Consider the following 25,189-nt stretch of genomic DNA (forward strand, 5'->3'; position numbering starts at 1 on the left):
TTCTGAGAGGGTTCCTCTAGTTATCAATTGTGCTTTTCCTAAGCCTTTTTTGGTAATGAGAATTCCCAAATCTGCATTCTTTCAGCAGGCTGAGGACAGGGGACATAAGGTCTAGGGACACAAAGAGGTCGTTTATTCCTGGGCTATTCCTGATTTTAAAAGAGCATAGACAAAACAGTCAAGAAACGAGGAAAGTGTGATATCAAAGTAGCAGTGAAGCAAGGAGAACACATTTATCTTACTGTCTTGGAGAACCTCCCTAAAATAAGCACCGAGAAAGAAAAGACACAAAGTGATGGCAGTGCTAATGCTCTAAAGAAGAAGATCAGATTCCATGGAGCCCTGACATAGCTTGTGAAATGAGTGTGGATTAGACAGGCTTCTCTTAAACAGTAAGAATGCAATTGCTATGTGGACTTTAAACACAGAAAGAAAGGCAAAGATTATGTTTACTGCAAATACATTTTCATGTACCTTAATGCCCAAAAGTGAAATAGAGACTGGATTTATTCTGAAACATGGTCAGGAATTTTAAAAAAGGCTTTTGTATACACAAAGGGAGCACGGGAATCAAGCTGGGGAGTTACTTAAATGTCAAGGATTGCACTGTACCAGGTAGAACTGAAATGTAGCAGAGGGACTCAGTTTCATAAATGAAATGTCATTACTGATGGGTACAAATTATATAGGAAAGATGGAAAGGGAAACAGAGATGGCACTTTGTCACATGCATTTACAGCTGCAGCAAGGCACAGTTCAGCTGCTGAGAGAGTGGTAGTGAAAAATAAAACCAAAGAGAAACTGAAATGGACATCTGCTGCAGCCTGCTCCACTGAATTCGAGTTTGTCTCAAAGTGCTCAGAGCCACAGGATGCTGTACTTGTGAGGGATTTAGCTGCCCACACATCTGTTAACGAGCACAGCCAAACATAGACCAAAGATGTTCAAGTGTTACATGGAAACCTGCTCTAATCCAGACGTACAGGTTCTTGACAAATAATCAGAAAAATCCCAACAATCCAGGAGCTGCTGTTGAGAAGTTATAAAAGCGACACCAATGAACAAACTACCTGAACATAACATAGCAAAGAGTTTATTTGTTTGACTTAGAAAAGGTCTCTGGCATAAATCACTGGACACATGTACATTAAATATATAATTGCATACTAAAAGAAACTTCGAAGGCACACATTCAGCCAAGAAGCTCTTTCAGAACCATTCCCCATTTCATGCCAGAAAGAGCGAGTTGTGAGCCCCAGCTTCATTACTCTTTTTTCAAAAACCAAGAACTGGCCAGCACAGGTCCTGTGGTTTGCCACACAGATCAGCAAGTCTGGGCTGACATGCCCAAGAGTAAAAATTGTCCAGGCTCAGGAAACAGACTCCAAAGAGAGCTAATCTTGGTCTCCAAAACAGCAACAATTATCTCCCATCTTTCCCACCCCCTTGGAAGGTTACTGACTTGGTTACATTAGTTCCAAGGGATGGCTTCTTGGACGAGATGAAATAATAGCTTATTTTTGCCTGCTATAGGTGCTGCTATACCTTCAGCCTCCATTAACAGACTTCCAATAAAATTCATAACCACTGCTCCTTGCCTGTCCGTCCCCCAGCTCCATCACCCACGTTTTATTTGGAGAGCGATAGAGATTCATTTTACAGGTCACAGCCTCAGGTTTCTGGCACTCATAAAGAACCACAATTAGCAAAACCAGCCAAAATAAATGCAGTCACCTCACCCGGACTCAGAGCTGTTGCCATAGGAGCAGCCAGATGGTCCAAGTTCAGCTGATGTTGTCTGCAGGGAAGAACAAGTTCCACCAGAGTCTGAAACATCCACTCTGGAGCAGCAAGGTTGCACACGTCCCCAAAGAGTAACGCTGAGTTTAAGAAGCTGATTCACATCATGAAAGAAAGCAAGTTTGCTCTCTTAAATTAAGTAAATTAACAATGCGTAATAAGCATAAGGAATTCTACGAGGCTCTGGAGTCAAGGCATGAGATTTGACTTCTGTGACTTCCAAATTAAAAAAAAAAAAAGGAAGGGAATTAAAAACAACTAATGAACGCTACCTTTTAGAAACTGGTGTGGCAACAATACAGAAGATAAACTGATGAGTGACTCTCACTGGAAAGGAGACCCTGCTAGTTGACAAGGTTAAAGAAAAGCGCTTTCACATCTGTTATAGGAAAGAGAAAGTAAAGCACGTTACATCAGCAAGCACAGAATGAAAGGAAGGGCAAGTGAAATCAGCCTCTCGGACTATTTAAGGCACTCCACCCAAGATGAAGCAACAAAGACCTAAAACCAAAGAGATAGAGGTCTTCCTGGAAAACCTGACCATATACATCAGCACAGTACTAATTAGTTAATTAACGTATTGCACAATTTAAAAAAATAAATAAATAACCTGAAAGTTTGGGAGACCAAGGAAGCAGCAGATGACAATACTCCTATGAGAACAAAAAGCGGAACAACATTGGCCTGATAAATTTATCTCTGGTCTCTGCTAACAAAATGAAATAAATACTGGGAGAGATAAAAATCTCCTAAACATCTGGAGAATAACAGGAGCACGGCAAAAATCAAGCCATTTTAGGCAATCCTACACGCATACAGTGAATAGCTTTTGGCACAGGTACTGTGCTCCTGAAGCCAACAGGATATCTCATGTATTAACTTACTTCTATGTCCAAGCGATGGTGTCATTTCCAACACCTCTTCTCTCCCATTACCAGGAACAATTTTATAAAACACTGCTGATAATAGGAGCTGACAGACCTAGCTGTAAAACTACATTCTGTTCCCAGAAGGCTATGTAGAAGTTATATAGAGTAGCAAGCATTTAACCCACTGAGAGAGGGGGAGTGCGTTTAACAGAGGGCGTAATACCTTTGGATTTTTGAGGTCTTGAAGACATTCCACAGGATAAAATCAGAGTAAAACAAACCTGTTTGCCATTCAAGTTAAATACACTTCCAGGAAAAGAAGGAAAATCAATCAATCAATCAATCAATGACGTTTTATCATCAACTACAGGCAGCTGCTTCAGTATAACAACCCAGCACCTGGAGGAGTCTTGGGAACAGGTTATTCTTTGTTGGTAGTGCAGCAGTTGGTTTTTCTTGTCTTTGCACACTGAAACAGACTAAATGGTGTCTCTTAAACAAAAAAGAAAGAAAACCAAACTGGTGTTTTTCTGCTATCTGTATAGTTGTGGCAAGTAGGTATGTTAGGTTTCAGGTGCATACTTATGATTGGGATTTATTTTTCTTAGGGCTTATTTATGACAGGAGAGTATGTAATTTAGATGGCAATAAAGCAGGGTGAAACATCAATCCACATACTAAAGAAACAAAAACAACCTGCTTCTCCACTTCGTTAGTGGGTAGAACTGGAAAAGAGCCAGTGAACAAGAGGACAGAGGTGTCAAACAGGTCCCATATAATGAATAGCTACATACACCATGAACCTGTAGCTTGAAAAAAATGATGGCTGAGGACATATATGATACAGGTCTGTAAAAAGTGGCAAGGAGGCAAGGAATAGGGGTGGTCATCACTGAATCTGACAGCGGAAGAATTAGGGTCACTCGATGAAATCATCAAACAAACCATTAAAACAGCCTGAAGACAGTTCTTTGTCATAACACACAATGAACTCAGGGTTCACTGCCACAGAACGCAGTGGAGGCCAAAAGTACAAAAGGACTTTTAAAAGGGGACTAAGTGTATTCATTAAGACCAGGTCTAGAAGGAACTGCCAGTTCAGAAAGTCCATAGACTGCTGGAATGGTGTCAGAGAAAGACCTCTGTATCTAAGCTTTATTTTTTATGCTTCCGTGATCACCTGTTACTGGCTGTCCTCAGAGACAGGATAGCAGATTAGATGGCCTTTGGTCTGATTGCATGCAGCTCTTCTTATGGATCAAAGCCCTGGATTTTGGCATGTTTTAGAGTCTGGAAAGGTTAACTTCAAAAAAAAAGAAAAAAAGGAAAGAAAAGAGAAAAAGGAGCATTTGAAAAGCTTGTATGCTTGCCCTGCTTCTTCTTTTCAGCCTCGAAGATGTGCTCCTTAATCATACAGTTTCCATGAAGCATTGCTGACTTAGCAACAAACAGGATTTTATAACAGCCGTGGAAGGCTGCGTACCTACTCCCTGATCTGCTCGCTCTGCTGTGTAAGGCATTTCTCTGACCCAGTCTCAGCTGCAGGTTAAACATCCCCCTATATCCCAGTAGATTATTGCCAAATCACTTTGTTCGGCTGCTATATTTATGATACGAAACAAACAGTTAAGATACTAATCTGTTGGCCTCTTCTAGCTAAACCCTTCTCCCCTAACCACTCATTTCCCTGTGGATAAATGACAGCAGGAATCCACAGGAAGACTCCTTGAGGACAGAGGATTGCTCTGCTGTCTGTAAACATCACTGTTTCACCCAGAATTTGCCACTTTGATTGGACTTTGCCTTCCAGCCTGTCAGACCAACACATTTCTGCAATGCAGTAGAGTAAACAATGCAACACAGTGATCCTGAGTCTGTAGCTAGACAGACTAAAGTAGCAGCACAAGTAACTCAGAAAATCTCTTCCATTTATCTGGACACAGAGCGAGCTCTGAGACCCAGTCATCACAGTTGTTTTTATATATAAAATCTGTATGCACACACACATATGGACTAATACATTCATCGCTAACCCTCATTTAAGGGACTGACCATTCAAAGTCTATGCTTCACCCGGTAAATGTGCTTTAACTGGAGGTGCCAGGTGCATCCAGGACCATGCAGTGGCTTGATGGACCACTGCGTGAGGACATGGCTGGAGGTTCAAAATCAATCAACAGGTTACTGTTCCAGATTGTTCAGTCTTCAGTTCTCCAGACAATCCTTCCCAATCAAGATAACACACAGGTAGATTGTTTGTTTTTATCGCTCATAGTGGAGTTTGGACCTGGGTTACCTGGAATGAAAAGAAGTTAAAAAAAAATGTTAATGTTAAGTAAATAAGATCTGGATAAAGTTTGGACTCACGCTTCAGTCCTTTCTTGTTATTTATTATACGTCTTGTGTAAGACCTACATTGCTCTGCACTCTCTTGGGATTTTATTTCCTACTTCTGTGAAATGAAGAGACACTAAAATAAGAGCAAATTCAGAGTATACTGTAGAGAAAACCACTGGAGAAGTATTTCCAGGCTTTGGCCTGTACTCAGGCCAGCGTCAGTGGTATTCTTAGGTCCCAGTTGGCACTGAAAAGCAGGCTGGCCATGACTTAGGTGGGAGGTTTTCCAAGCAGCAAGGGATGAAAACAAAAAAGAAAAGTCAGGCCATCTCATCCATCTGATCTCAACCCACACTCTCAATAGAGCTTTTCTTGTGTTTAGTTCTAAGCATCTCAAGTGGCAGTATTTCCACCATTTCCTTTGCAAGAGAAATCCGGAGGCCTCAGGGTCTTTTGGTTAAGTAGCCTAGTGCGTTGTCCAATTTTTTTTTTTTATTATTTATTTCATTGCTCACTCTGTAGATTACTTCTGCTCTCAGTATCTGTACTTTTGAATCCTTGCACTGCTGTGTGATCCCTTTCATGACAGCCAGATCCTGATCTGGATGCCTCAGCATACTTTTTTCAAGGCCTGTACTACAAGGTGTCTGCTGTACTCCGGGCTCAGCAAGGCTCACACGACATATAACCCAAGGCAGTACGTACTGAGAGGGGCTGCCACATGGCTTGCGGCCACTCTGAACAAGGGCAGACCCCACTCGTGTTTCTACAGAAGGAAACGATGTGTACAACCTCATGCCAGTGGTCAGTATAGAGTGAAAACAGACAGAAAACTGCCACCGGTCATGGTGACATGATGCTCAGCCTTGCTGAGATGAGGTAAAGTTCAGTCCAGGCACTGCCTCTGAACTGGGCTTCAGGCGAATTATTTTGCATGTCACTCTCTTGCTTGTGGGTATTTGACCAACATTTTCCTCACCTGTAGCTGATGGTGAAGAGAAGAGTTCTTTCTCCCATTCCTCCTCTTGACCTTCCTCACCACTGCAACTTCTCCATATCCACGTGGGAGGCTGCACTGCAGCCCACCCTCACTGTTGTGGCTGCTCGGTATGCTACAGCCTCCTCCCCACGTCTCCCCATGGCATTTCATTCTGCCTGCTGTCCTCACTTTGACCTATTCTGTATGTTACTACTAAGCTTGTCGTTATCCCTATCTCCTCGCCACCCCTCCCTGTCCGTATCACGTTCAAGACCTTCATGTTTACCTTCCAAAGCATCAACGCTCCTCCTCTGCTTAGTCTTATCTTCCAACACCTTTGTTCTTCTCACTCTTTCTACTCCTGTCTTCTGGTCTTTTTCTACAGATCCTGCTACAGTTAGAGCAAACACTGTCCGCAGCAACACTTTCCTCCTTCTTTTTAAATAAAAATTCCAGTTACCACCAGTCCACGACCCTACTTGGGCTGAAAAGCACTGCTGATAGCTAAGCAGCTACTTCTGCAGTACTGCAGTGTAAATCCCCTTTCTTGTTGCAAGAAGCACCCAGAAATGAGACACAAAATCTTGCTATTCTGCAACTATTCTGCAAACACCACTCTGAGGAGTGAAGGCTGATGTACAGAGAAACTCAGGACAGCAAACCCTCCTGAACGAGTCCACTTTGACTGCTGCTTGTGGGGGAGAAAACAAAACAAAAAGGCAGTGCCTTCCAAAGGCATACAGCTTTCAAACCCTTGCAGTATTTCCCAGAAACTGCACACAGACATCAGTGTCTTTTCCGATCGCAGTCTGCCCAGCAGCAGCATAAAATTAACAACATTCTGGTCAGGTTCAGAGCTGCTGCTGCGTTCCAAAGCCCGCGACAGTGAAATCCAAGAATTGTGTCAGTTTCATGATGTGGTTTAAGCAAGCCTTGTAAGACAAAATGCAACATCCATGCAGCATGGTAGGACAACACCCCAGGATGTTCATTTGGACACTTGGTTTGAGACGTTACTATCTGGAGCCCTTGGATTTTCCAGGTTTCCCATCCTAACTTGTAGGTATCATTTCCTAGCATGTAGATACCCAGTCAGATTTTCAGAGACTGTTGCAAAACACACTTCCCTCCCCAGTTCGTATTCTCTTCGTCACCATTTGCTCTTACAAGATTGAACCTGACCTTTAGCCTGCTTGAATAATGTCTTTCAATTACTCTGCAAGCTACTCGGGGTGTAGATCTGGTCTTTCTCAGCATTTGTGAGATGGGCTGTGTCTCTGTGGTACTACAGAATTACAGAATTAATAGTGACTTTGGAGGATGTGTGCACAGGCAGGCCCACAGGGCTTAAGTGTGCTGTTTAATCTTTATAAAAGGTAAGGGCAGCTATTTCAAACTGTGAAGCTCTGAATAATTGCATCCCAACCTGACTGCATACCAAGCACCTTCTCCCTCCTTCATTTCCACTTCCCACCTCCCTTCTGTCACTCAGAGTATCACAGCCATCAGTTTTTACTAGGCCTGCTCAAAGGCAACTTAAACTTTTAAGACTAAGTCAGTCCTACAGTTTCCCCAAGAACAAAGGGCCTCCTATTTTTGTCTTAAAGCTGGAACTCTATTCCATACCCTTGTTCAAGAGGTTTTTTATTAAATCCTAACAAAACATGTGCTGCTGATCAAGTAACTGCAGGATCCAATGTGTTGAGTCCTTTCTTCCTCTTTCTCATGAGTCTCGTCTCTTTAATGTGCCCTCTGCCATCTCTGTTTCCATGCTGCTTTGGGACCACTAGCCTAGAGAAGCTTTCTTTCAAGAGCAGTGATTCAACTCAAAAGTAACACACAAGCAGTGATCTTCCTCCAGCCTTTTGTACCGGATGACCTCAGCCTGCTTACACCATACTTCAAAAGCTGCAGAGTCTCCCGCTGTCACCATGAACTTTATGCTCAACTAGCATAAAGCAAAACAAAAAATATTTGCATGGACTCCTCGGAAAGACTTATCAGGTCAGGACAAGCACAGCGGGAAGGCTGGTGTGCTGGATCTGCACCTGGCCCTCTGCTGCTTCCCTGCACTGCCAGTTGTGAGCCTGGCTTGCCTGGAACCAGAACGGGTATCCCAAATCCTCGGGTCTACGTTCCCCTTCATTGAAGGAGGCCCGGCTCTCAGGAAGTAGCAGTGACAATACATAAAACCTGAACATAACAGCGTGATAGTGTCTTTATGGAAACGGTCCAGACCGAGCATCAGACCAGCTGGCATTGATCCACCGTGCTAAAAGGAGTAGGGCCATCTCTGCTGCCCTGACCTGTGCAATGCCCAGGGGGGCTCAGTGCCCCACTGTCAGAGACATTAATCTCTTTTATGCCTTAATCTGGGTCGAATTTCGCCATGGCATTGTGGGAATGGCAGGCTGTCTGCTTTAGAGCAGCGAGAAACACAGGGAATCTCTGACGCTGAAGTGCTGACAAATCAGACTTTACAGAGTTCTCCACTTCTGTCACTAGAGGGTAGTGCAAGCCCTCAGCTCCATTCTTCCGAGAGGAAGTGCCCATACATCTCCCTATAGGTCTTTATGGATTTTGTTTTTTTCCTGGCTCTGAAGAACGGGGCCCAACAGCACATATTGTCTGTGCTCAGAAAATTAACGTCATTTGATGAGAGAATGAAGACCAAGATTTACTTCTGTCTCCCCAGATGTCAAACATCCTAAAATGGGTCTACTGTATTCTCAAATAAACCATCCAAGCCTTCTCACAGTTCTCGTCTCTCATGTTCATTTGGCATTTTTGAGTCTATTCTTCATTTAGCCTGAAATATTTCTAAGAATCTAATCAATCGCTGTTTTTGACCTTCCTAACACCTTGCTTTTCTATTTTGGTCTCAGGAGAATGTCTTTTGACTTCATATCGTGACTGAAATCCTTTGGGACTGCCTTTCTACTCCAGCATTTCGCATTCATCAAAACACAGAATAGTCACTGGCCAGATAAGTTGAGAAGAAATTTTCCTCCCCTGAACTAGTTTATTTTCCTGCTGGTGCAGGATGTATTAACACCCAGCAGAGTTCACTGAGAGAGGAAGACAACCAGGCTGAACAGTCAATAGATTTACTTCAATCTGACAAAACATCTGAAATGTTGGGATGTTAGCTACGAACACATAAAATTGGGAGAAATCTTTATCATGTGTCTTCAACCAAATGAAACCTTGGAAGGACTTTTAGTGAAAATACCAACCGTACCTTAGCAAAGAAAGGAAGGTTCAGATGTAGTGCTTCCCCACAGCTTCCATTTTCATGACCCTCTCTTCCATTTCAAATGGAGTTAGAGGAGCAAATTGAAAAGCCTTCCGCCCTCTCCTTCCCTCTTTGCTCCCTCACCTCAACATAAACATTTTCTCCCTTCTCCATGGGTAACCTTGTCACAGTAAACACAGTTGGCTAAACCCAAATGATGAAAGGAGAGGTTACACTGGAAATTTGCCTGCATACTGCTAACCACAACACTGAAAATACTGCTTATCAGGGCAGTGCACTTCAAGAACTGTACAAGCAACTTGTTTTATATAGAGAGGCATTCACCTTTCTCTCTGTCCCATGCCCGCTTGCTGGGAAGTATCAGAAAACATGAGAAGTACCAATCTTACAATAAGACTGCCATTAAATTGTGGTTGGAATTATGGTTCATTTGATACAACTTCTACTCTTCTTTGATCCTGCTCATTTTACTGCAGGGGAAATAGCAGGATCTACCTACTTGCAGGTGCCTACGTCAAATACGTTTGCACCAATTGACCAAGCTCAGAACAAGGGACAGCCTAAGACCACAGAAGCAGAACGTGATGGTAGGAGAGGTTTTACCTGAGATGCCGTCAGCGCTCTGAACACTGGCGTGGCTAATGCTGAGCTGCTCATATTCCAGTTTCATGTTCCCAAGGTCTTCTCCTGAATGTCCTTCACTGGCAAAAGAATTTGCCTCAATGCTTGAGCCTGGAGATCGTTTGGCCCTGCGACTGAAAAGCCCACTGGAAAACCGTTTTCCTTGCTTTGAATTGGCCTGTGCATCTTCTTTCTTCACATCACGAATAGACTCTCTGGATTTTGATTTATTTTTCAGGTCCATGTGGAGTCGGGAGAACAGTTTCTGAGGGCTCCGATTCAGCTTGTTCAAGTTCTCCAGAGGTGGCTCAATTTCTGGGAGCTCTTGATCCAATGTGACTAAGTCATTCAGAAATTGATTTAATCGTTTCTTTGACTCACTTGTTTCTTCCTTTTCCATATTCCCCTGATTATCCTGCTTGTGTCGTGAAGCCCAGAGCATCATATCACCACGGGCTGCCCCTGCCACTAAGCCATACTTGGGGTTAATGATCTTCCGAGCCACAGTGGAGGAATGAAAGCCTGGCTTCCCAGTTCCCAGAAGGTGTGGATTAGCAATACCCAATTCCTTGTATAAATTAACTTCCTCGGAGATGGCATAGAGCTCACGAAACTCAACGTCAAACATCTCCACATGCTGTCCTGTCAGGACTAGCAGGATATTTCTGTCAATATGAGATGAACTCCACGTGAAGCTAAAAATAGGAAACAGAACAGAAATTAGATATTTGGATGCATGCTTGACCCAGCCCACCCAACAATATCTGAAACACTGTGTAGGAATATGTAGCATTGTGCCATTTGCCAAGATGGATCAGGATAGGTAGGTGAAGTTCATTACTATTGTTCTTCATTAGGCATGCAGTAAAGATCTGGAAGAAAAGGCACGAAAACTCTGAAGGACAACTTACCGTTTTAAAAAAGCAACACGACATCAACAGGAGGAATCTACAGACTGGAAACCTCTCCAAGGAGAACAAACTACAGTGGTTAGTGCCATGCTGTGTTATCTCTAGCCCACTGAAACAGTCCACTAGCATGGACATGTTCTGTTCTCCTGGGAGCAGCTTGTGCTCTACACTACCTTCTCTCTTATCCCACCTCATTTTCTACAGGTGCCAAACAGATTACAGAGACTGGGATAAGAAAAGGAATGACATGAGAAGGAGACTCCCAAGCAAAGCCGTAAGCCATTCTTTACGTGAAGAATGTATATTTGCCTTAAGCAAGAGCAACACACCTGTATGATCCGGTGGCCACCTTTTCACCATCCACCATCAGGAATCGGGATGCCAGTGTGCCTCTGATCTTCCCTGCTGGCATGTAGAACCCAACTCCTGTCACAGAACGTATGCGGATGTTCTAACAGGGAGGTTAAAAGACAAAATGTCACAATAAATAGGGCAGAGAATTAGATAATTGCCAGCTCCAAGTCTTAACGCATCCCTCACATTATCTCACTATTGCTGGGGCTACAGCTCATCATTAGCCACCAGAAATCAGAAAGGCTGCAGAGAGGAAAGCACAGTGCTGAAAGCCCTGTTGTTATCGCCTGTCAATACAAGTCACTCCCATGCATCATTTTATAGCCTTGTCCGATAGGTCAGCATCTTTGAACCCTGTCTGCTGTCTTCAGCTATTCATCTGAGCCCACTGGCAAGACAATGCTCCCAAAATCAAATAATCCTCCATCTCCAGCCCTGTGCTGTAGCTCAGAAGGCCCAGCCCAGTTCGGGCGAATGAATCAGATGAAGCTCTGAGTCATATCTGCACTCTCTGAATCCCAATCCGTACTCCATGACACTTGTGAGCTCTTTTCCAGGCTATGTCAGCAGGACCAGAAAACAAAGGAACTTTGCAACACCTGTGCAGCCCAAAGGGCACAGTTACTTGGAGAGTAGTGCATGACATAGGACTAAATTAGGCTCTTTTTGTGCTTGTGTTCTGAGCCCAACAACATAGAGCTTGACAAAACTGGGCAAATTATAAGACTAGACAAGTTAATTATTACAGAAGAGGTAATGAAACAGTCGAACTATTCAAAACATAGATGTTTCCTGTGTGTTATAACAAAAGAACCCTGATCTATATCATTTTGCTAAGAATCCCAAGCAGTTACAATGGATGAAAACCACAGAACTTTATTTTGAAAAAAAGGTGTATGGTAAGAGTCTCTGCTGATGTCTCAAATAGTTGAGCAAAGAAGAATTCTGGAGAAGAGGAAGGCAAAACTTTTGACGAAATTAATTGAAACAGTTGGAAGAAGGTATTAACTCTCCCTGGATCTCCTGTCCCACTTAAAACCTTTGGGCATCAAACCTGCAAATAATGAAACAAAGTACTACTAGGGATAGAGAAAAACTACAGATTTAAGGTTACCTCATTTTCTACAACAGACTCAGATGTGCACATAATGAGAGAACATATCTGCATGTTGGACTGAGCGTTATTCCGCTCAGACCAATGCTGTACTCCATGGGTCCTGGCTGCTTGAGGCTGAATTGCCGAACAGGTATATATATATACACTAACATGAAAAAAGCCAATAAAACCCAAAAGCATTTATTGTCAGTATAAGTTTGGAGCAAATTATCTTGTCACTCTGACACACAAATTTAGATCATTTTCTTCATTCCACCATCTGTTTCTGTAAGAATTCTTTAACAATGAAAAGCTAAAAGGTATTGTGTTCTGGAGTAATAAATCCAGGGTTAGGAGTCAGACAGTCCCAGGTGTAATCACAGTTCTGACACTATTCCCTGTGATGTTCTGGGAAAGTCAATTCACCTTTGCTTCTTTCTTCCCCCATCTGCAGAACAGGAGAATCAGGAGGATTTGGCTAGCACTAGCACAGCCTCAGATCCCACTAAGAGCTAAGTACTATTATTATGAATCTCACTGACAGCTTAAATATCGATAGGCTATAGAAATCAGCATGCAGGAATGAGTGATTAGAAGAATGTGGATTTCTTTCAAAAAACAGGTTTCTGAATATAAATCTTACCTTTTGAATCTGTTCCTATTTTCCTCAGTAAAATACAGCAGTGGCAGTACAAATTCTGACTAACAGTAACTGATGATACTACTATTTTGCATTCGTCTACTGCTTGATCTGTCTGCAGTCCTGTGTGGGCATTAGCTAATTAATCCTCCCAACACCACTGACAGTATTATCACCCTGTTTTAAAGACGAGGAACCTGAGAGACAAAAAAGATGAAGTGACTTGCCCAAGGCCTAGCTAGCAGTGAGTCATATGTGTGGGATGCTGAATGCAGGTTGGGTAGAACACGGGAGGAAGGGTACCCTTTCCAGTATTTAGAATAACATTTGTAGATGGCTGGCTGGTCACCTAAAGTCATTTTTTCTTCCCTTGCTGAATGAAGTTGTATTCGGGATTTGCCAAATCATGGAATATTGACTGAAAGTGTCAAGAAGTATGCCTGTCCTTCAAATCAGCCAACAGCTCTGACACGTAATAATCCTTTCTGAATCAAGAACTATCAGCCTGAGTGAGCAGAAAGTTTCTTAGCGTGTAACAAGTGCAGATTTTACTGTGTTTGTATGTTGCATCACCTTCTTTTGGTGGAAAGAAAATAAATTTGAATTTCTGCAGTAACTGAGCTACATGTAACACTTAGAAGGGCACAGAGGGGATAGAACCAAACAGCTGAACGCATAAACCTCCTTGAACAAAGTAGGCATAGGAGTGCATAAATGCATCTTGTAATGCAGAAAACAAGCACAAAGTCATATAAACATCGAGTCACTTAACAGGTTATTTGTATAATGTTTTCTGCCTTGAAGGATCTTGGAGCATTTGAAGACTAATATATCAAGCTGTACAGAGAAGGAACAAGCCTGGGTTCATGTACTGAAGATTATACAACAACAAAAGCAGAGAGACAAATATAAATGAGGTGAGATTTCAGCCATTTTCTTTGGGCACTAACATTACTGTAGTAACAAATATTTTGGCTAAAAGACCAGTTAGTTCTCCAGGTAGAAGAGACCCCTCCAAATCTGTATTCTTGCAGCAACCTGCCTAGGGTTAGTCATATCCTGGCTCATGGAGGCTGCAGCCTGTGTTAGATTTCCACGTTGCCTTTACACAGACTTACACCACTCCTCATTGCAAGCAGTGACTAACATCTCCCTGACAGCAACTTAATACAGACCGGTAACGCTCAAGCCTGACAGAGCATCCTAATACACTCAGCAAAGGAATCGGTCTTTCTTGCTTTATTGTGACATGCTTTTAAAGCCTCACCCCGAACCCACAGAAAGTTAAATTAGACTCAGTTGAGAAAGTCAGTAATACATTTGTGTTGTGACTGACCTTAGTTGTCCCTTGACAGACCTGAGCAGCAGTGCCCAGAAGTGGGGATTGAATAAGGTGAGATACACAAGACGGACCCTAAAGGCAGGTGATGCAAGTATTTTTACCAGGGAATCCTGGTGTCCCTTCCCTCTTAGAACAACAACTGATATATATGTTGCAAAGCAGCAGAGGTCTTTATTTCCAGTTGGGATGAATGGCATGAGCGAGCTCTATAAACTGAAAGATTTAAATCAGACGAAGGACAGGCAACAAACCAAAGCAGTAGATGATACATGATGGTGGCATAACAGTCCCTTGCATTAACTGTTTTTTTTCAAAATATAGAGATATCCTTTCTGCTGTCCCTGGAAAAATCAGATCCTTAAGTCAATAGCATCTGTTGGGGTGGCTCCTGTCCTCTGTTTTCCTGTACTACTGCTTCATCTGAGTGCAGGGCTGAGGGGGAGGCACAGATGCCCATTTTTTCCCACTCAAAAGTCCTAGATGGAGGTTCTACAGAAGGCAGTAAAAGGAAGCGAGATATAGGATTCACATGGACAGGACCACAGTGACAAGAGACAAGGAATCTTTCTTTTTTATGGTCTGCAAGCTTCTCGTTTCATGTCATCAGACCTCTAGGTCAGAGAGATGGGTAGTAGCTGCTCATGTTAGACAGGGACAAAAAATCAGCCACAATCTGGAAGCCAACATCAGGCAATGTTGGGAGGGACTGGGCTTATCCTATGTGGTTGCCCTGAACAGTTTTGGAAAAGGTGATGAAATAGTAAAACTTGCAGGTAGTCAAGTAGAATAGGATGGAATTCAGCTAGCTAGACCTGGCCCAGTAGTGTCATTACTGGGTATTAAAAACAACAACACTGCCTCACATCACATTCAGATTCTTCTTTACTTGAGTTTGTATTGAATAAAGAAAGCTGGAAGGCAAAGACTTGAAAAACTGAAACAAAATTCCAAAGATTTCTTAGGCAGAAGCTTATACGAATACCTGGAGTGAGAAAAGGAACTCCTTGTATGCTGGGGAAATGAATATAGAAATTAATATGAAGGTGAACTTCCTGCAGACACCACATTCCCTAGATTTCCTTGGAGCTCTAGGTGAACTTGAATTCCCTGTCTTGGAGCAAAAGTGTCTGTCACTGACGTCTTGGTTAGCAGAAGCATGGGGAAGAGAATGCCTCTAAAAACCAGTGACAACACTCACCCTCAGGTCAACAAGAGGAGGACTTTTTGTGGGGCTATGAATTTTATATCTGTGAGAACTTTGATTCATTCTGATCTCAGAAGAATACCCTTGTGTCAAACATAACAAAAGTCTGGCAAACCATGTCCTGCAGGCTCAAGAAGCAATATGACTCATACAAACAAGACATGCTCATACTGACATCCCAGGATGAATGTGCAGATGGTTGAATTTAAATGCGTTTTTACTGATCTCTGGCCTTCAGACAAAAAATGAATTTTTCTCATTTCACATTTGGAGTCAGTGAAGAGCTTCTTGTCTTTGTGAAGTACAGTCTTGCTACAGCAGTTTCGCTCCTGTGAGACTGTGGGTGGATCATGATACCTTGCCATCTCAAAAAGATACAATAGCCAGGAATTTTGTGAAAACACCCATCACTTTATGTAGACAAAGGGCAAAATCCACCGTTAAAACAGTAAACCTCCCTGTATTAGGACTGTTGAGGTATTCACTCTGCACTGGATGAGAGAGTGATGCAAACAAAAGGGCAGGAATCATAAAGCAATCTGAGCATCTGGTGATGACAGAAGACAGAATAAGCATCCTGACCCTGCAGCAATGCCAGCCCATGGGAGTGTGTCATCTCTTTTTCTCTGGGATGAGAAGTTGCCTCTAAACCTTAAAGTTACCTCCCATATTGCTGCAACTTTCTGTGGAAAGGCCAGCCTGTAAATCTTATGGAAGCATTCCAAAGAAAAGATGGGAAGAAGGGCAGGAAGGAAGAGTAGAGCACGTAATTCCCTTTTCTGACAAACTGGGGCCCAATGGTCAAAATATTTCATAAGAAAGCAAAGAGGTTACGCAAAAAGAAAGTGGAAGGGGAGAATGTTCTCCTTGAAGCTGAAAATCTGTAGAAGAAACTCAGGCATCAAAGCAGATGTCAAGAGGAAGACATTGTAAAAAATAAATGGGTGAATGGTAAGAGTTACGTGCACGTGAGTTTCTGTTTCTTCCTCAGCAATTCCAGTGGGAATTCAGTGTGGGACATAATGATTCTGCCAGAACAAGACCAGAAGCCCAGCTTGATTTCTTGCTTTAAAGCTGGGTCTTCAGTGCTAAAAGTGCAGAGCCCCCCAGACACATTAGATAATGAGGTGGATGAAGTCCTCAAGGGAAAGACCATATCCCACTTGTGATTCCTTTCATATCCAAAGCCTGGTGTCAGGCTATATGGTGATTTCTGCTATACTGACCCAAACTGCAGCACAGATACATCCAAGATAGCCTTGCAGAAAAACTTGACCAACCAGCTGCTCCTGGTCTTCTTGATGCTGACAGTCACGTTGACCCAGGATGGAAAACAACAGGAACTTGGGCAGGATACTAAGAGGCCATCTTCCTTGAGAGACGAGTGACCTGCTTTTCCCAACAGGAAGACTCTTCCCAGTCCTTCCATAGGACCACAGAAAGGAATAAACTGTACTCACCTTAACAACATTAAAGCCTCCTTAGGTGTACTGGAAAAGGAACATAACAATCCTAAGAGGAGAATTTACAAAACAGTACAAGATAGGTGGGAAAACGGGAAAAAGTGGAAGGACAACACTCTGTTGGTTGGAAATCTGCAGAAGGGTGAAGAATTAGATTAAAGGGGGATGATAAAAAGTTCTTTCTCAGTGGAACTTCTTCAGCTCAGTCTGAGTCTTAAAGAAAAACACAGCAAGTGCTGGTGTGAGAGAAGGGAAGCACAGAAGGGACACGAGTTTTCTACTGCTTTTGATGGCATCAGTTTGAACTCTGCCTCTTTGGAAAGGGTGACCTTGTAATGCAACGAGGCTGCTGCAGGACCTAGTCATTGCTGCAGCATGTCATTTTTATAATTGGTTTTGGAGTGTAAAGCGTGTGTAGATACTTATGGAGAAAGAGGAGTGGGGAAAAGCAGAAAGAGACCAAACACTTTTTAAACAGAAAAGGCAAACAAACAGGAACGCACCTCTCCAATAGCACTGCAAGTTTTTCTAAAATGCCAGGGCACTCTAACCAGGGATGAAAATATGCAGTACTGAAGTCACCATTCCTTCACATGATGACACAGTGAGAAAAGAAATGGAAAACAGGTACCAGAGCAAATGGAACTACTGCTGTGGTTTTACAGCTTTGTACCAAAGAGACTTGAGCCCAGGCCACAGAACACCCCTGAAGCTTGAAACAGGTCTGTTATAATGATGTCTGTGTCTTGCTTTCAGAGACACCAGAGGGAAGAAACTTCCATCTCTGTTTTGGAGAAAGATAAGAAAGCTGCTCAGCTGGATGTATTTTTTTAATGAAGAAGTCCACAAACTCAGAGCAGAGCAGTAGTTCACAGGAGCACTGTTCAGACGTATGCGCGTCATTTTCATCCACATTTAAGACAGCTCTGCTTGAATGGTTAATATTAGCCTCTCTAACCTTCAGAGCTTTTTGATTTTTTTTTTTAAATATTAATTGAGTGTTTATAGAAGATCTGCCCTTCCTCCAGGCGCTTTTTTTTTTTTTTTAAACTGCTCAGCAGAACAGTTGGATCACAAGAGGGGCGAGTCTTGCACCCTGTAGGTTGTTTCCAACCTAGCAACTTTTCCAGTATTTGGAACAAGTCTGTAGTAGCGACAGTGGCTAAAAGCCATTAAAACAGTAGGAAAAACAAAAGTAACTATAAACACACAAAGAATTTCAGTTTGTATGTAATAGGAGGAGATCCTACTGAAGTTGCTTCTGCCAGCCAAGCTAGGCTGACTACTCTGCTGTGGTGCAGGCACTATTTGAAAACACACTCTGATATGGAACTGGGGAGCAGCTGTGCTCCCCAGTCCCTTATGTTCTCAGGCAAAGGTGGTCTACAAGCTCATTCAGTCCCAGATGATCACTGATGGATAGGAAAGTCTTGATTTCACAAAGTGTTAAGTGTACTATTACCGTTTGTGTGAATCCCAGTTTACTCAAAGACCTGCTTTGAACACCAGAACTTGCACAGGAGACCAACAGGTATTTCCTCGGACAAGTTTTCTCCCAAACAGGAATATTTAGTTGATAAGAGCCAAAAAAACTACATAGACTCCTGTCTCAGGTGAAAGGCAAATAATCCAAATCTCCCCTTTCGCTTTCCTTCTGTTTCAACAGGCCACTCTCTTATCCCTCTATATTTCATCAACCCCTGTCTAAGTTCTGTGATGTCACTTGTAGGGAGGAAAAGATTTTTTTTGTCTGTCCAAGTGAGTTCCAAGATTCATTACAACTCAGGAAGGCCACCGACCTACAGAAAATAATGGTTCAGTATTGAATGTCTTACCCGGATCTGCAAGTCACTGAGGTCAAGGCATCTGCACATTTCCAGGAAGAGCTTCACACCGTCCTCATCTAGAATTACATAGACTGGGATCCATCGCTTATATGCTGCATCAACAATATCGCGGAAGATGTCCCGGTCTGTAAATACATCCATGGCCACTGCAATAATCTGGAAACAAGAAGACAGTAGACAGGCAACCAAATAAAATATTAGGAACGGATAGGGAAGCCCATCACACTGGTACAAAATAAAGGAGAGCACTGATTGCAGAATATGGAGGAGGATATAAGGGAGATAAAAGTACAGGAATGTACATGCCCAAGCACTTCCAATGATCTTGTAATTTTCCATCATGGTTCCTGCTGCATTTTGGAAGGAAATTTGAGAGTTCACCTTCTTCTAGGGGGAAATGGCTTATTTCAGCAGCCTGAAGAACACCAAAGCCAAATACCCAGTTTTATCTCTGTATTGTGAAACCCTCTTTGCATCTGTAAAGATCCACTTAAACATGAAAAAAGACTGAAAAAGAAGAGCAAAAAACACAGCACTAACACTTTTCAGAAGGTGAGTAATGGAAGAATGAATGTGCAGAGGAATCAGGGCATGACTCCTCAGCCATGGGGTGCACAGTGCAGACAAGAAGAATTTTATTTTCCTTTTTCACAAATTCCCTGTGAGAACTCTGCTCTCAGGGCTGGCTTCATGAAGAATGTCTCATGGAGCTCAAACATAAATATCTCATACTTGTCAAGAAGTGACTGAAGTGCACATTCAAGATTTGGAGGCAAAATGACCATTCCCCTCTCTTCACATGTATATTTTTCTGGTATAAAACTAATCCCTCTTTCCAGACACAGATTTTATATAAAAGCAAAAGGTTGCACTGACATCACTGACAAGCCTGAACATTCATAGAATGAGTAACAACAAAAACAAGACTTTTGTGGGCAACTTTTATGCTGATCTTACGTGTTTTGTCTCTCTCCCTTTCTGTAGCCTTTACACCATTTGAAGTATCAATTAATTTTTCTTCCTGAAGGAGTTATTCTCCCCAACATTTCAGAGGCTATGAATGAAGGAAGCTGTGGTTCTCCCAGTTCCACTAGGAACCATCAACTTGGCAGGTCAGAGCTCTCATGCTGACAGTAAATTGGGAATAGAGTTGCCTAAATTCTAGCTCCCCAGGTGCTGCGGTCACAGCGACAAGCCAGGCTGTGCTGGGGACAGCATGTACAGGTGTGAATGGAGCTGAGGACTGGATCAAACAGTAGAATTTTCTTCAGTTGATGTTTGGAGGAGGTGCAGGTCTAGGTGCTGCAGCACTCTGTGGAAACGGGGATAATACTTGCCAGACGCCTCTTTCCTTTGAAAATGCCCTTGAGCAAAACGGCTATGGGAAAATGATGCCACAGTAAATGTCCCCTTGTTTTTGTTGAGTCTGCTTGTACGGCCAACAACAACCAACACCTCTGCTCTCTCAGGCTTCTTCTGTCAGCAGTGCTTACACGAGCTGTTCTTGATTAGAAAAGAAAAAAAATGAGCTGACATTGTGTTTATGCCCATCATTAACATGTACATTCCTGATAAAGGTGAGCTATGGTGGAGGTCCATTATAAGCTAATTGTAAGTCCCTCAACAACTTCTGTTAGGCAGAAGAACTGGATTTCAGGTCCCACGTTGGTTGTCACTTTCTAACTCAAAGCAGTGAGATGCAGGAAATGTCAGCCCTGAAAAACAGCGAACTTGTGCCACTTTATTCCTGAACAACTTCATATGCAGACACATTATTAAAGGCATGAAGTTTTCATGCATTAATTGAGGCATGCTATGCTTTCTTTCCCCTCCACACACTCTGGTATGGATGTTGTTACTAAGCAGCAAGAATGCTAGATAATATTCATTTGAAGTAAGAACATCCACGTAGGGAACTGATGAAGAATAGATAGAAGTGTGAATGTGTTTTCTTTCCATCCCCTCCATTTGCAAGGAGTCCAAATTGAAATTGCAAGAAAGCCCAAGAAATTGCAGCACAGGCTTGACTGACCATTAATTGGTACTAGGTCAGTTCAGGCTTCTTTGCAAGACAATGGACTAAATCGATGAAAACTGCAGCCCTGTATGAAAAGCTGATGAGCTGCCTTGCAGATGGCACTTCCAAGATAGAAAACTGTAAGAGGGGCAACACCAGTGTTGATGTTAGTCTTCCCAAACCCCTGTCACTGCTGGTGTTCTGTCAAGATAACCTAGGAGCATTTCCAAATGCAACAAGTCAGAGCATGAGTATCTAACCCCTCTGCAAGAGTTTTTTTTTTACCATTCCTCTTTCTAGCCTATGGATAATAACACTACTTATCTATAGGACCCATAGGTGTGCCTTGCTCTTCATAGGTATTTACAGATTGGCAAGTTAATGCTTGTCAATCTCATTGCGGCAAGGTAGCTTAATTACTGTATGTTTGTAAAACACTGATGATAAGCCACCCACAGACGTGTCAGATATTAACAGTATCTATTTAGGACCACCACCACCACTACTCACCCCCCCCCAAAAAAAAAAAAAAAACAACACCCAAAACATAAAAAAAAAAACGATAACCCAACCCCAAACCAACAACCCCACCCTTATCTGCTGAATGAAAAGCTGCTACCTGGAGATTTTATTCTCCAGGGCCAGCTCAACTGAACACAATAGGCAGTTATCTAAGAAAAAGAGCATTAAAACGTAAATGGCTGTTAAACATGAAACCACCTTTGGGCTGGGAGGGGCACAGTTCCGTCCAGTCAGTGAAAAAAATCTACAAAGAAATTAATTACTTCTAGTTGCCAGGCCCAGCTATCAAAAAGAGCAAAGTTTCCCAGTCATCTGCCTCTACACAATCTGTAGAGGCATTTGCAGCAGTGCAAAGAGGATATGAAGTTGCAGCAAATCAGAGCGTGAGCATTTTACAGCTTCAGCTTCTTCTATATGACTGATCACGCCAGTTGTTGAACAAGATCACAGGGTGTGCACCTATTTCTGCAAAGTTTTCTGTGTTTCCCAGCAGATTTGGTTTTAACAAGTCTCTGCAAAGGCTGTGCGTGTGTGCAATGTGCACTTGGGGGGGGGGGGGGGGGGGGGGAGGAGAGACCGCTGAATTAGCAAGCAGAAAAAACAGAAAGCAGCAAAACTAAGAGCAGGAATAAGTGGCTTATGATGAATATCCCAAGCTGGAAGGGACCCACATGGATCACCGAGTCCAACTCCTGGCTCCACACAGGACCACCCAAACCTCAGACCATGTGTCTGAGAGTGTTGTCCAAACACTTCTTGAACTCCGTCAGGCTCGGTGCCCTGACCACTGCCCTGGGGAGCCTGTTCCAGCACTCTTGGAGCATCACAGCTGGTTTGTTTTCTTGCCAGAGGTGCACTGTCACCACTAACAGTCCTTTCCAGCCCAAGATAAATAAGAGGAGCAGCCACATATTGTCTGGACTCTGGCTGCCTCGCACTCAAGGTTGGATTGGCTGGAGACCGCAAAAAAGTAAATAACCCCAAACAAACTGGCTGCCCTGTGTTTAACTGGGGTTACCTGCACGTACAGGAGGGGTGGCTGGAGCAGCACTGTGACCTGCCTTCCCCCTGCCCCGAGCCAGCTCATCAGGCTGGGGCACGTAAACCAACCACGGCTACAAAGCCCCAGTGCAGGATGGGGGGGAGGGTTAACCCCATCCCGGATATCAGCTTTGGCAAACTGCAACGTGACCGGCAAGGAACCACACGGAAAGTCCTGCCTGGTGGACACCACCAGGACGGGGGGCCACCATGCTTGGAGAGGGCCATCGAGCAACGCTTCATGGTGGTGGTGGTGGGCTCTCACCACTCCAGGCACCCCCCAGCCCAGGTGTGAAGGCGGGGCGGCCGCCGGCGTGCTGGGGCGGCCGGTCCCTACCTTCTGCGCCTGCTGGATCATCTCCCGCACCACCTCCTTCACGTGGGGTGCGTTCTCCTCCTTGCGGGGATGCGTGAAGAGAGCCACCCGGCTGATGCCCCGGTAGAAGGTTTTGTCGGTCCAGCCCAGGTCCAGCGGGGGCACCTCCGTGTCCGAGCACTCGGGCCAGTAGGCCAGCGAGAGGGCTTCGCCGCCGGGGCCCCGCAACACCTTGCCGCTGTCCCGGGGGTCGTCGTAGCCCCGCCAGCTGCCCCGCAGCGCCTGCAGCTCCCGGCTGGAGAGGAAGTCGCGGAGCTGCTCCTTCCTCAGGTTTTCCCTGTAGGCTGCCTCGCCTCGGGTCACCAGCACCTCCAGGGCCCGGCGTTGCTCCTCGCTGTAGTAGAAGCGGGCCTGGGCCTCCGTCACCTTCTCGTTGACGTGTGAATCGTCCAGCAGGACCACCTGGGACTCCGCCATGCTGCCGGCACCCGCAGCGGCGGCCGGCCGGGAGGCTGTGGAAGGAGCGAAAGGCAGGCCCAGCACCGCCTCACCTGGCCTGCCCGAGCCCGCCCCGACAGGTGGAGCAGCCGCACCGCCCCGCGCCAGCCCCTCACGCTCCCCGGGCTCGCTGGGGACATGGCTGTCCCCTCCATCCTGGGCCCAGGCCCCAGGGGGACAGAGGTGGTCGTACCCCGGTACAGTGGGGCCAGGGGGCCCTGACTGCCTCAAGCGAGGAGAGTCAGGCTGCTGGTGTAGCCCTACAGTGTGGAGGCACGCAAATGCAAAAATCTGTTTAAAAGATTTGTATTTTTTTTTCCCCTCTTTCCTTATGAAGGTGGTGACTCCATTCATGGGGAACGAGGGGACGCAGGCAGAGCGTGACGGTGGCCGCAAATCAGGGTCTGTCTGCCTCAGCTGGCTGCTAGCCGGCTCTTTTCAAACCCACCAAAAGAGCAGCAATAGCAGCTCGGCGACTCCCGAAAAAAGCCAAAAAGCAGGAGGTGGGTGCCCTGTTTACAGACAGGAGGATGACAGAGCCATTCGCCGGAGGCTGCCCAGCAGGCTGGTGTCAGAGCTGGAAATAAAACTGCACTGCTGTGGCTGGGAGCGTGAATAAATACCCCCAGCTTCACACACGCACGTGTCCCAGCTGAGAGACGGGGGCTGTTATGTTAAATGATGATTTTTGCGTGGTATGTGATAGTTGCTAGGGGCCCTCATCAAGATTCAGGCCCCATTGTAGTTGCAGTGCATACACAAGGGATAAAAAGCAGTTCTTCCCCCTTGCAGCCCTGGGACAGAGCTGGCAGAGATGAGCGAGGAAATGGGGATAAAGGCAAGGCAATGGTGAAATACAAACATTCAGAGGCATTTGCAGTGCTTTTCATATGTGATTAGCCCTAATTGCTCACATATGCAAAATGCACAAACTGTAGGAACAGAGCTGTTGGAGCTGCTCTTTGTATCCTCTCTGTAAGCAATCACCTGCGCTCAGGGTGAGTTAGTTTAAAGAAAAAATCCATGCATGAGGTGGGGCACTGTAGCTCTTCCCTGCTGTTCCTCTCCTTTAGATGGAAGAGAGAATTTTAGTATTCTAGACTGCCATCAATAGCTCTTCCTGGCATGAAATTCACTTAAAATTTGAAATTGCGCTTTGCAGAAATCTTCTCCTCTGCCTATCATATCGCCTTTAAAAAATAATTTCAATGTATGTCCTTTTAGCTTGATTTCCTATGGAAAAGAGGCTTGCATGGCCATGGTGTCTCCATCTGTCTCTTGTCTGGCCATCTCTAATAACTTTTGAACCCACTGGCTGATTTCAAACAAGTTTGGCTGAAGCATAATTACATCCCTACAGGTTTTGTGAAAATAAATAGCCTGATAGCAAAAAGAGACCCTATCACAGTCCCCTGGCAGGGAAAGTTGCAACAAGGGTTCATGCCTTATTAGACTTCAAAGATTCCATAAAAGTGGAAAGACTAATAAGTTCCTGAACTGTATGAAAAGCTTCAAATGCAGTTTATGCCATCTTAGACACCCTAGTCAATCAGCCACGATACATGAATACACAGGGGATGCAGCTCTGTTAGCACCAGTGCTCACTGAACTACTTGGCTTTGTTTTCTTTCCTTCTGTACCAGAGGCTGCCATCAGTTCTGCTATTTCATGTGTGGCTAAATAAAATCTCTTTAATCCTATATGCTCTATTCAATTGTAGCTGCACAATGTAATCTTTTGTGTTCAGCTAAGGCTCCCACATGAAAGTGACAGTAAGTTCACAAATGTATGTTTAGTTTTATATTTAAAAGCGAGTGAATGTTTCCCACATCCAAGTGAAAGCAGCAGATTTTCATTTTGCTGTGATGAGATGTCTAGCCCCCTTCTCTCACATTAAAAGACAAAGTGTTGCCTGTGTGTTGATATGAGAAATAGGGGCATGAAGCTGTACAAAAGCTGAGAGAGACCCTTTCCCAATGCATGCATGCTCCCCCACCCTCCCACCTCCCCACCCCAGCCCACCTATTCTCCCAGCTATATGTTCCAACCAGGCGTATTTTGTATATGGAATTTTTA

The 25,189-nt window shown here is 44.1% G+C and overlaps 1 protein-coding gene across 1 annotated transcript; it reads right to left on the reverse strand.

Moving 5' to 3' along the window:
- Positions 1-1,066: 1,066 nt before the first annotated feature.
- On the reverse strand, positions 1,067-23,232 carry FAM83F (family with sequence similarity 83 member F). The gene is made up of 5 exons (XM_040558938.1): positions 22,637-23,232; positions 18,708-18,875; positions 11,103-11,224; positions 9,845-10,557; positions 1,067-4,965 (listed from the first exon to the last, which is right to left on the reverse strand). The coding sequence occupies exons 1-5, from the start codon at positions 23,090-23,092 to the stop codon at positions 4,901-4,903; spliced, it is 1,524 nt and encodes a 507-aa protein (XP_040414872.1). The 5' UTR covers positions 23,093-23,232; the 3' UTR covers positions 1,067-4,900.
- Positions 23,233-25,189: the final 1,957 nt, after the last annotated feature.

Source organism: Cygnus olor, chromosome 1 (assembly GCF_009769625.2).
Source record: "Cygnus olor isolate bCygOlo1 chromosome 1, bCygOlo1.pri.v2, whole genome shotgun sequence".
Classification (NCBI taxonomy): Eukaryota; Metazoa; Chordata; class Aves; order Anseriformes; family Anatidae; genus Cygnus; species Cygnus olor.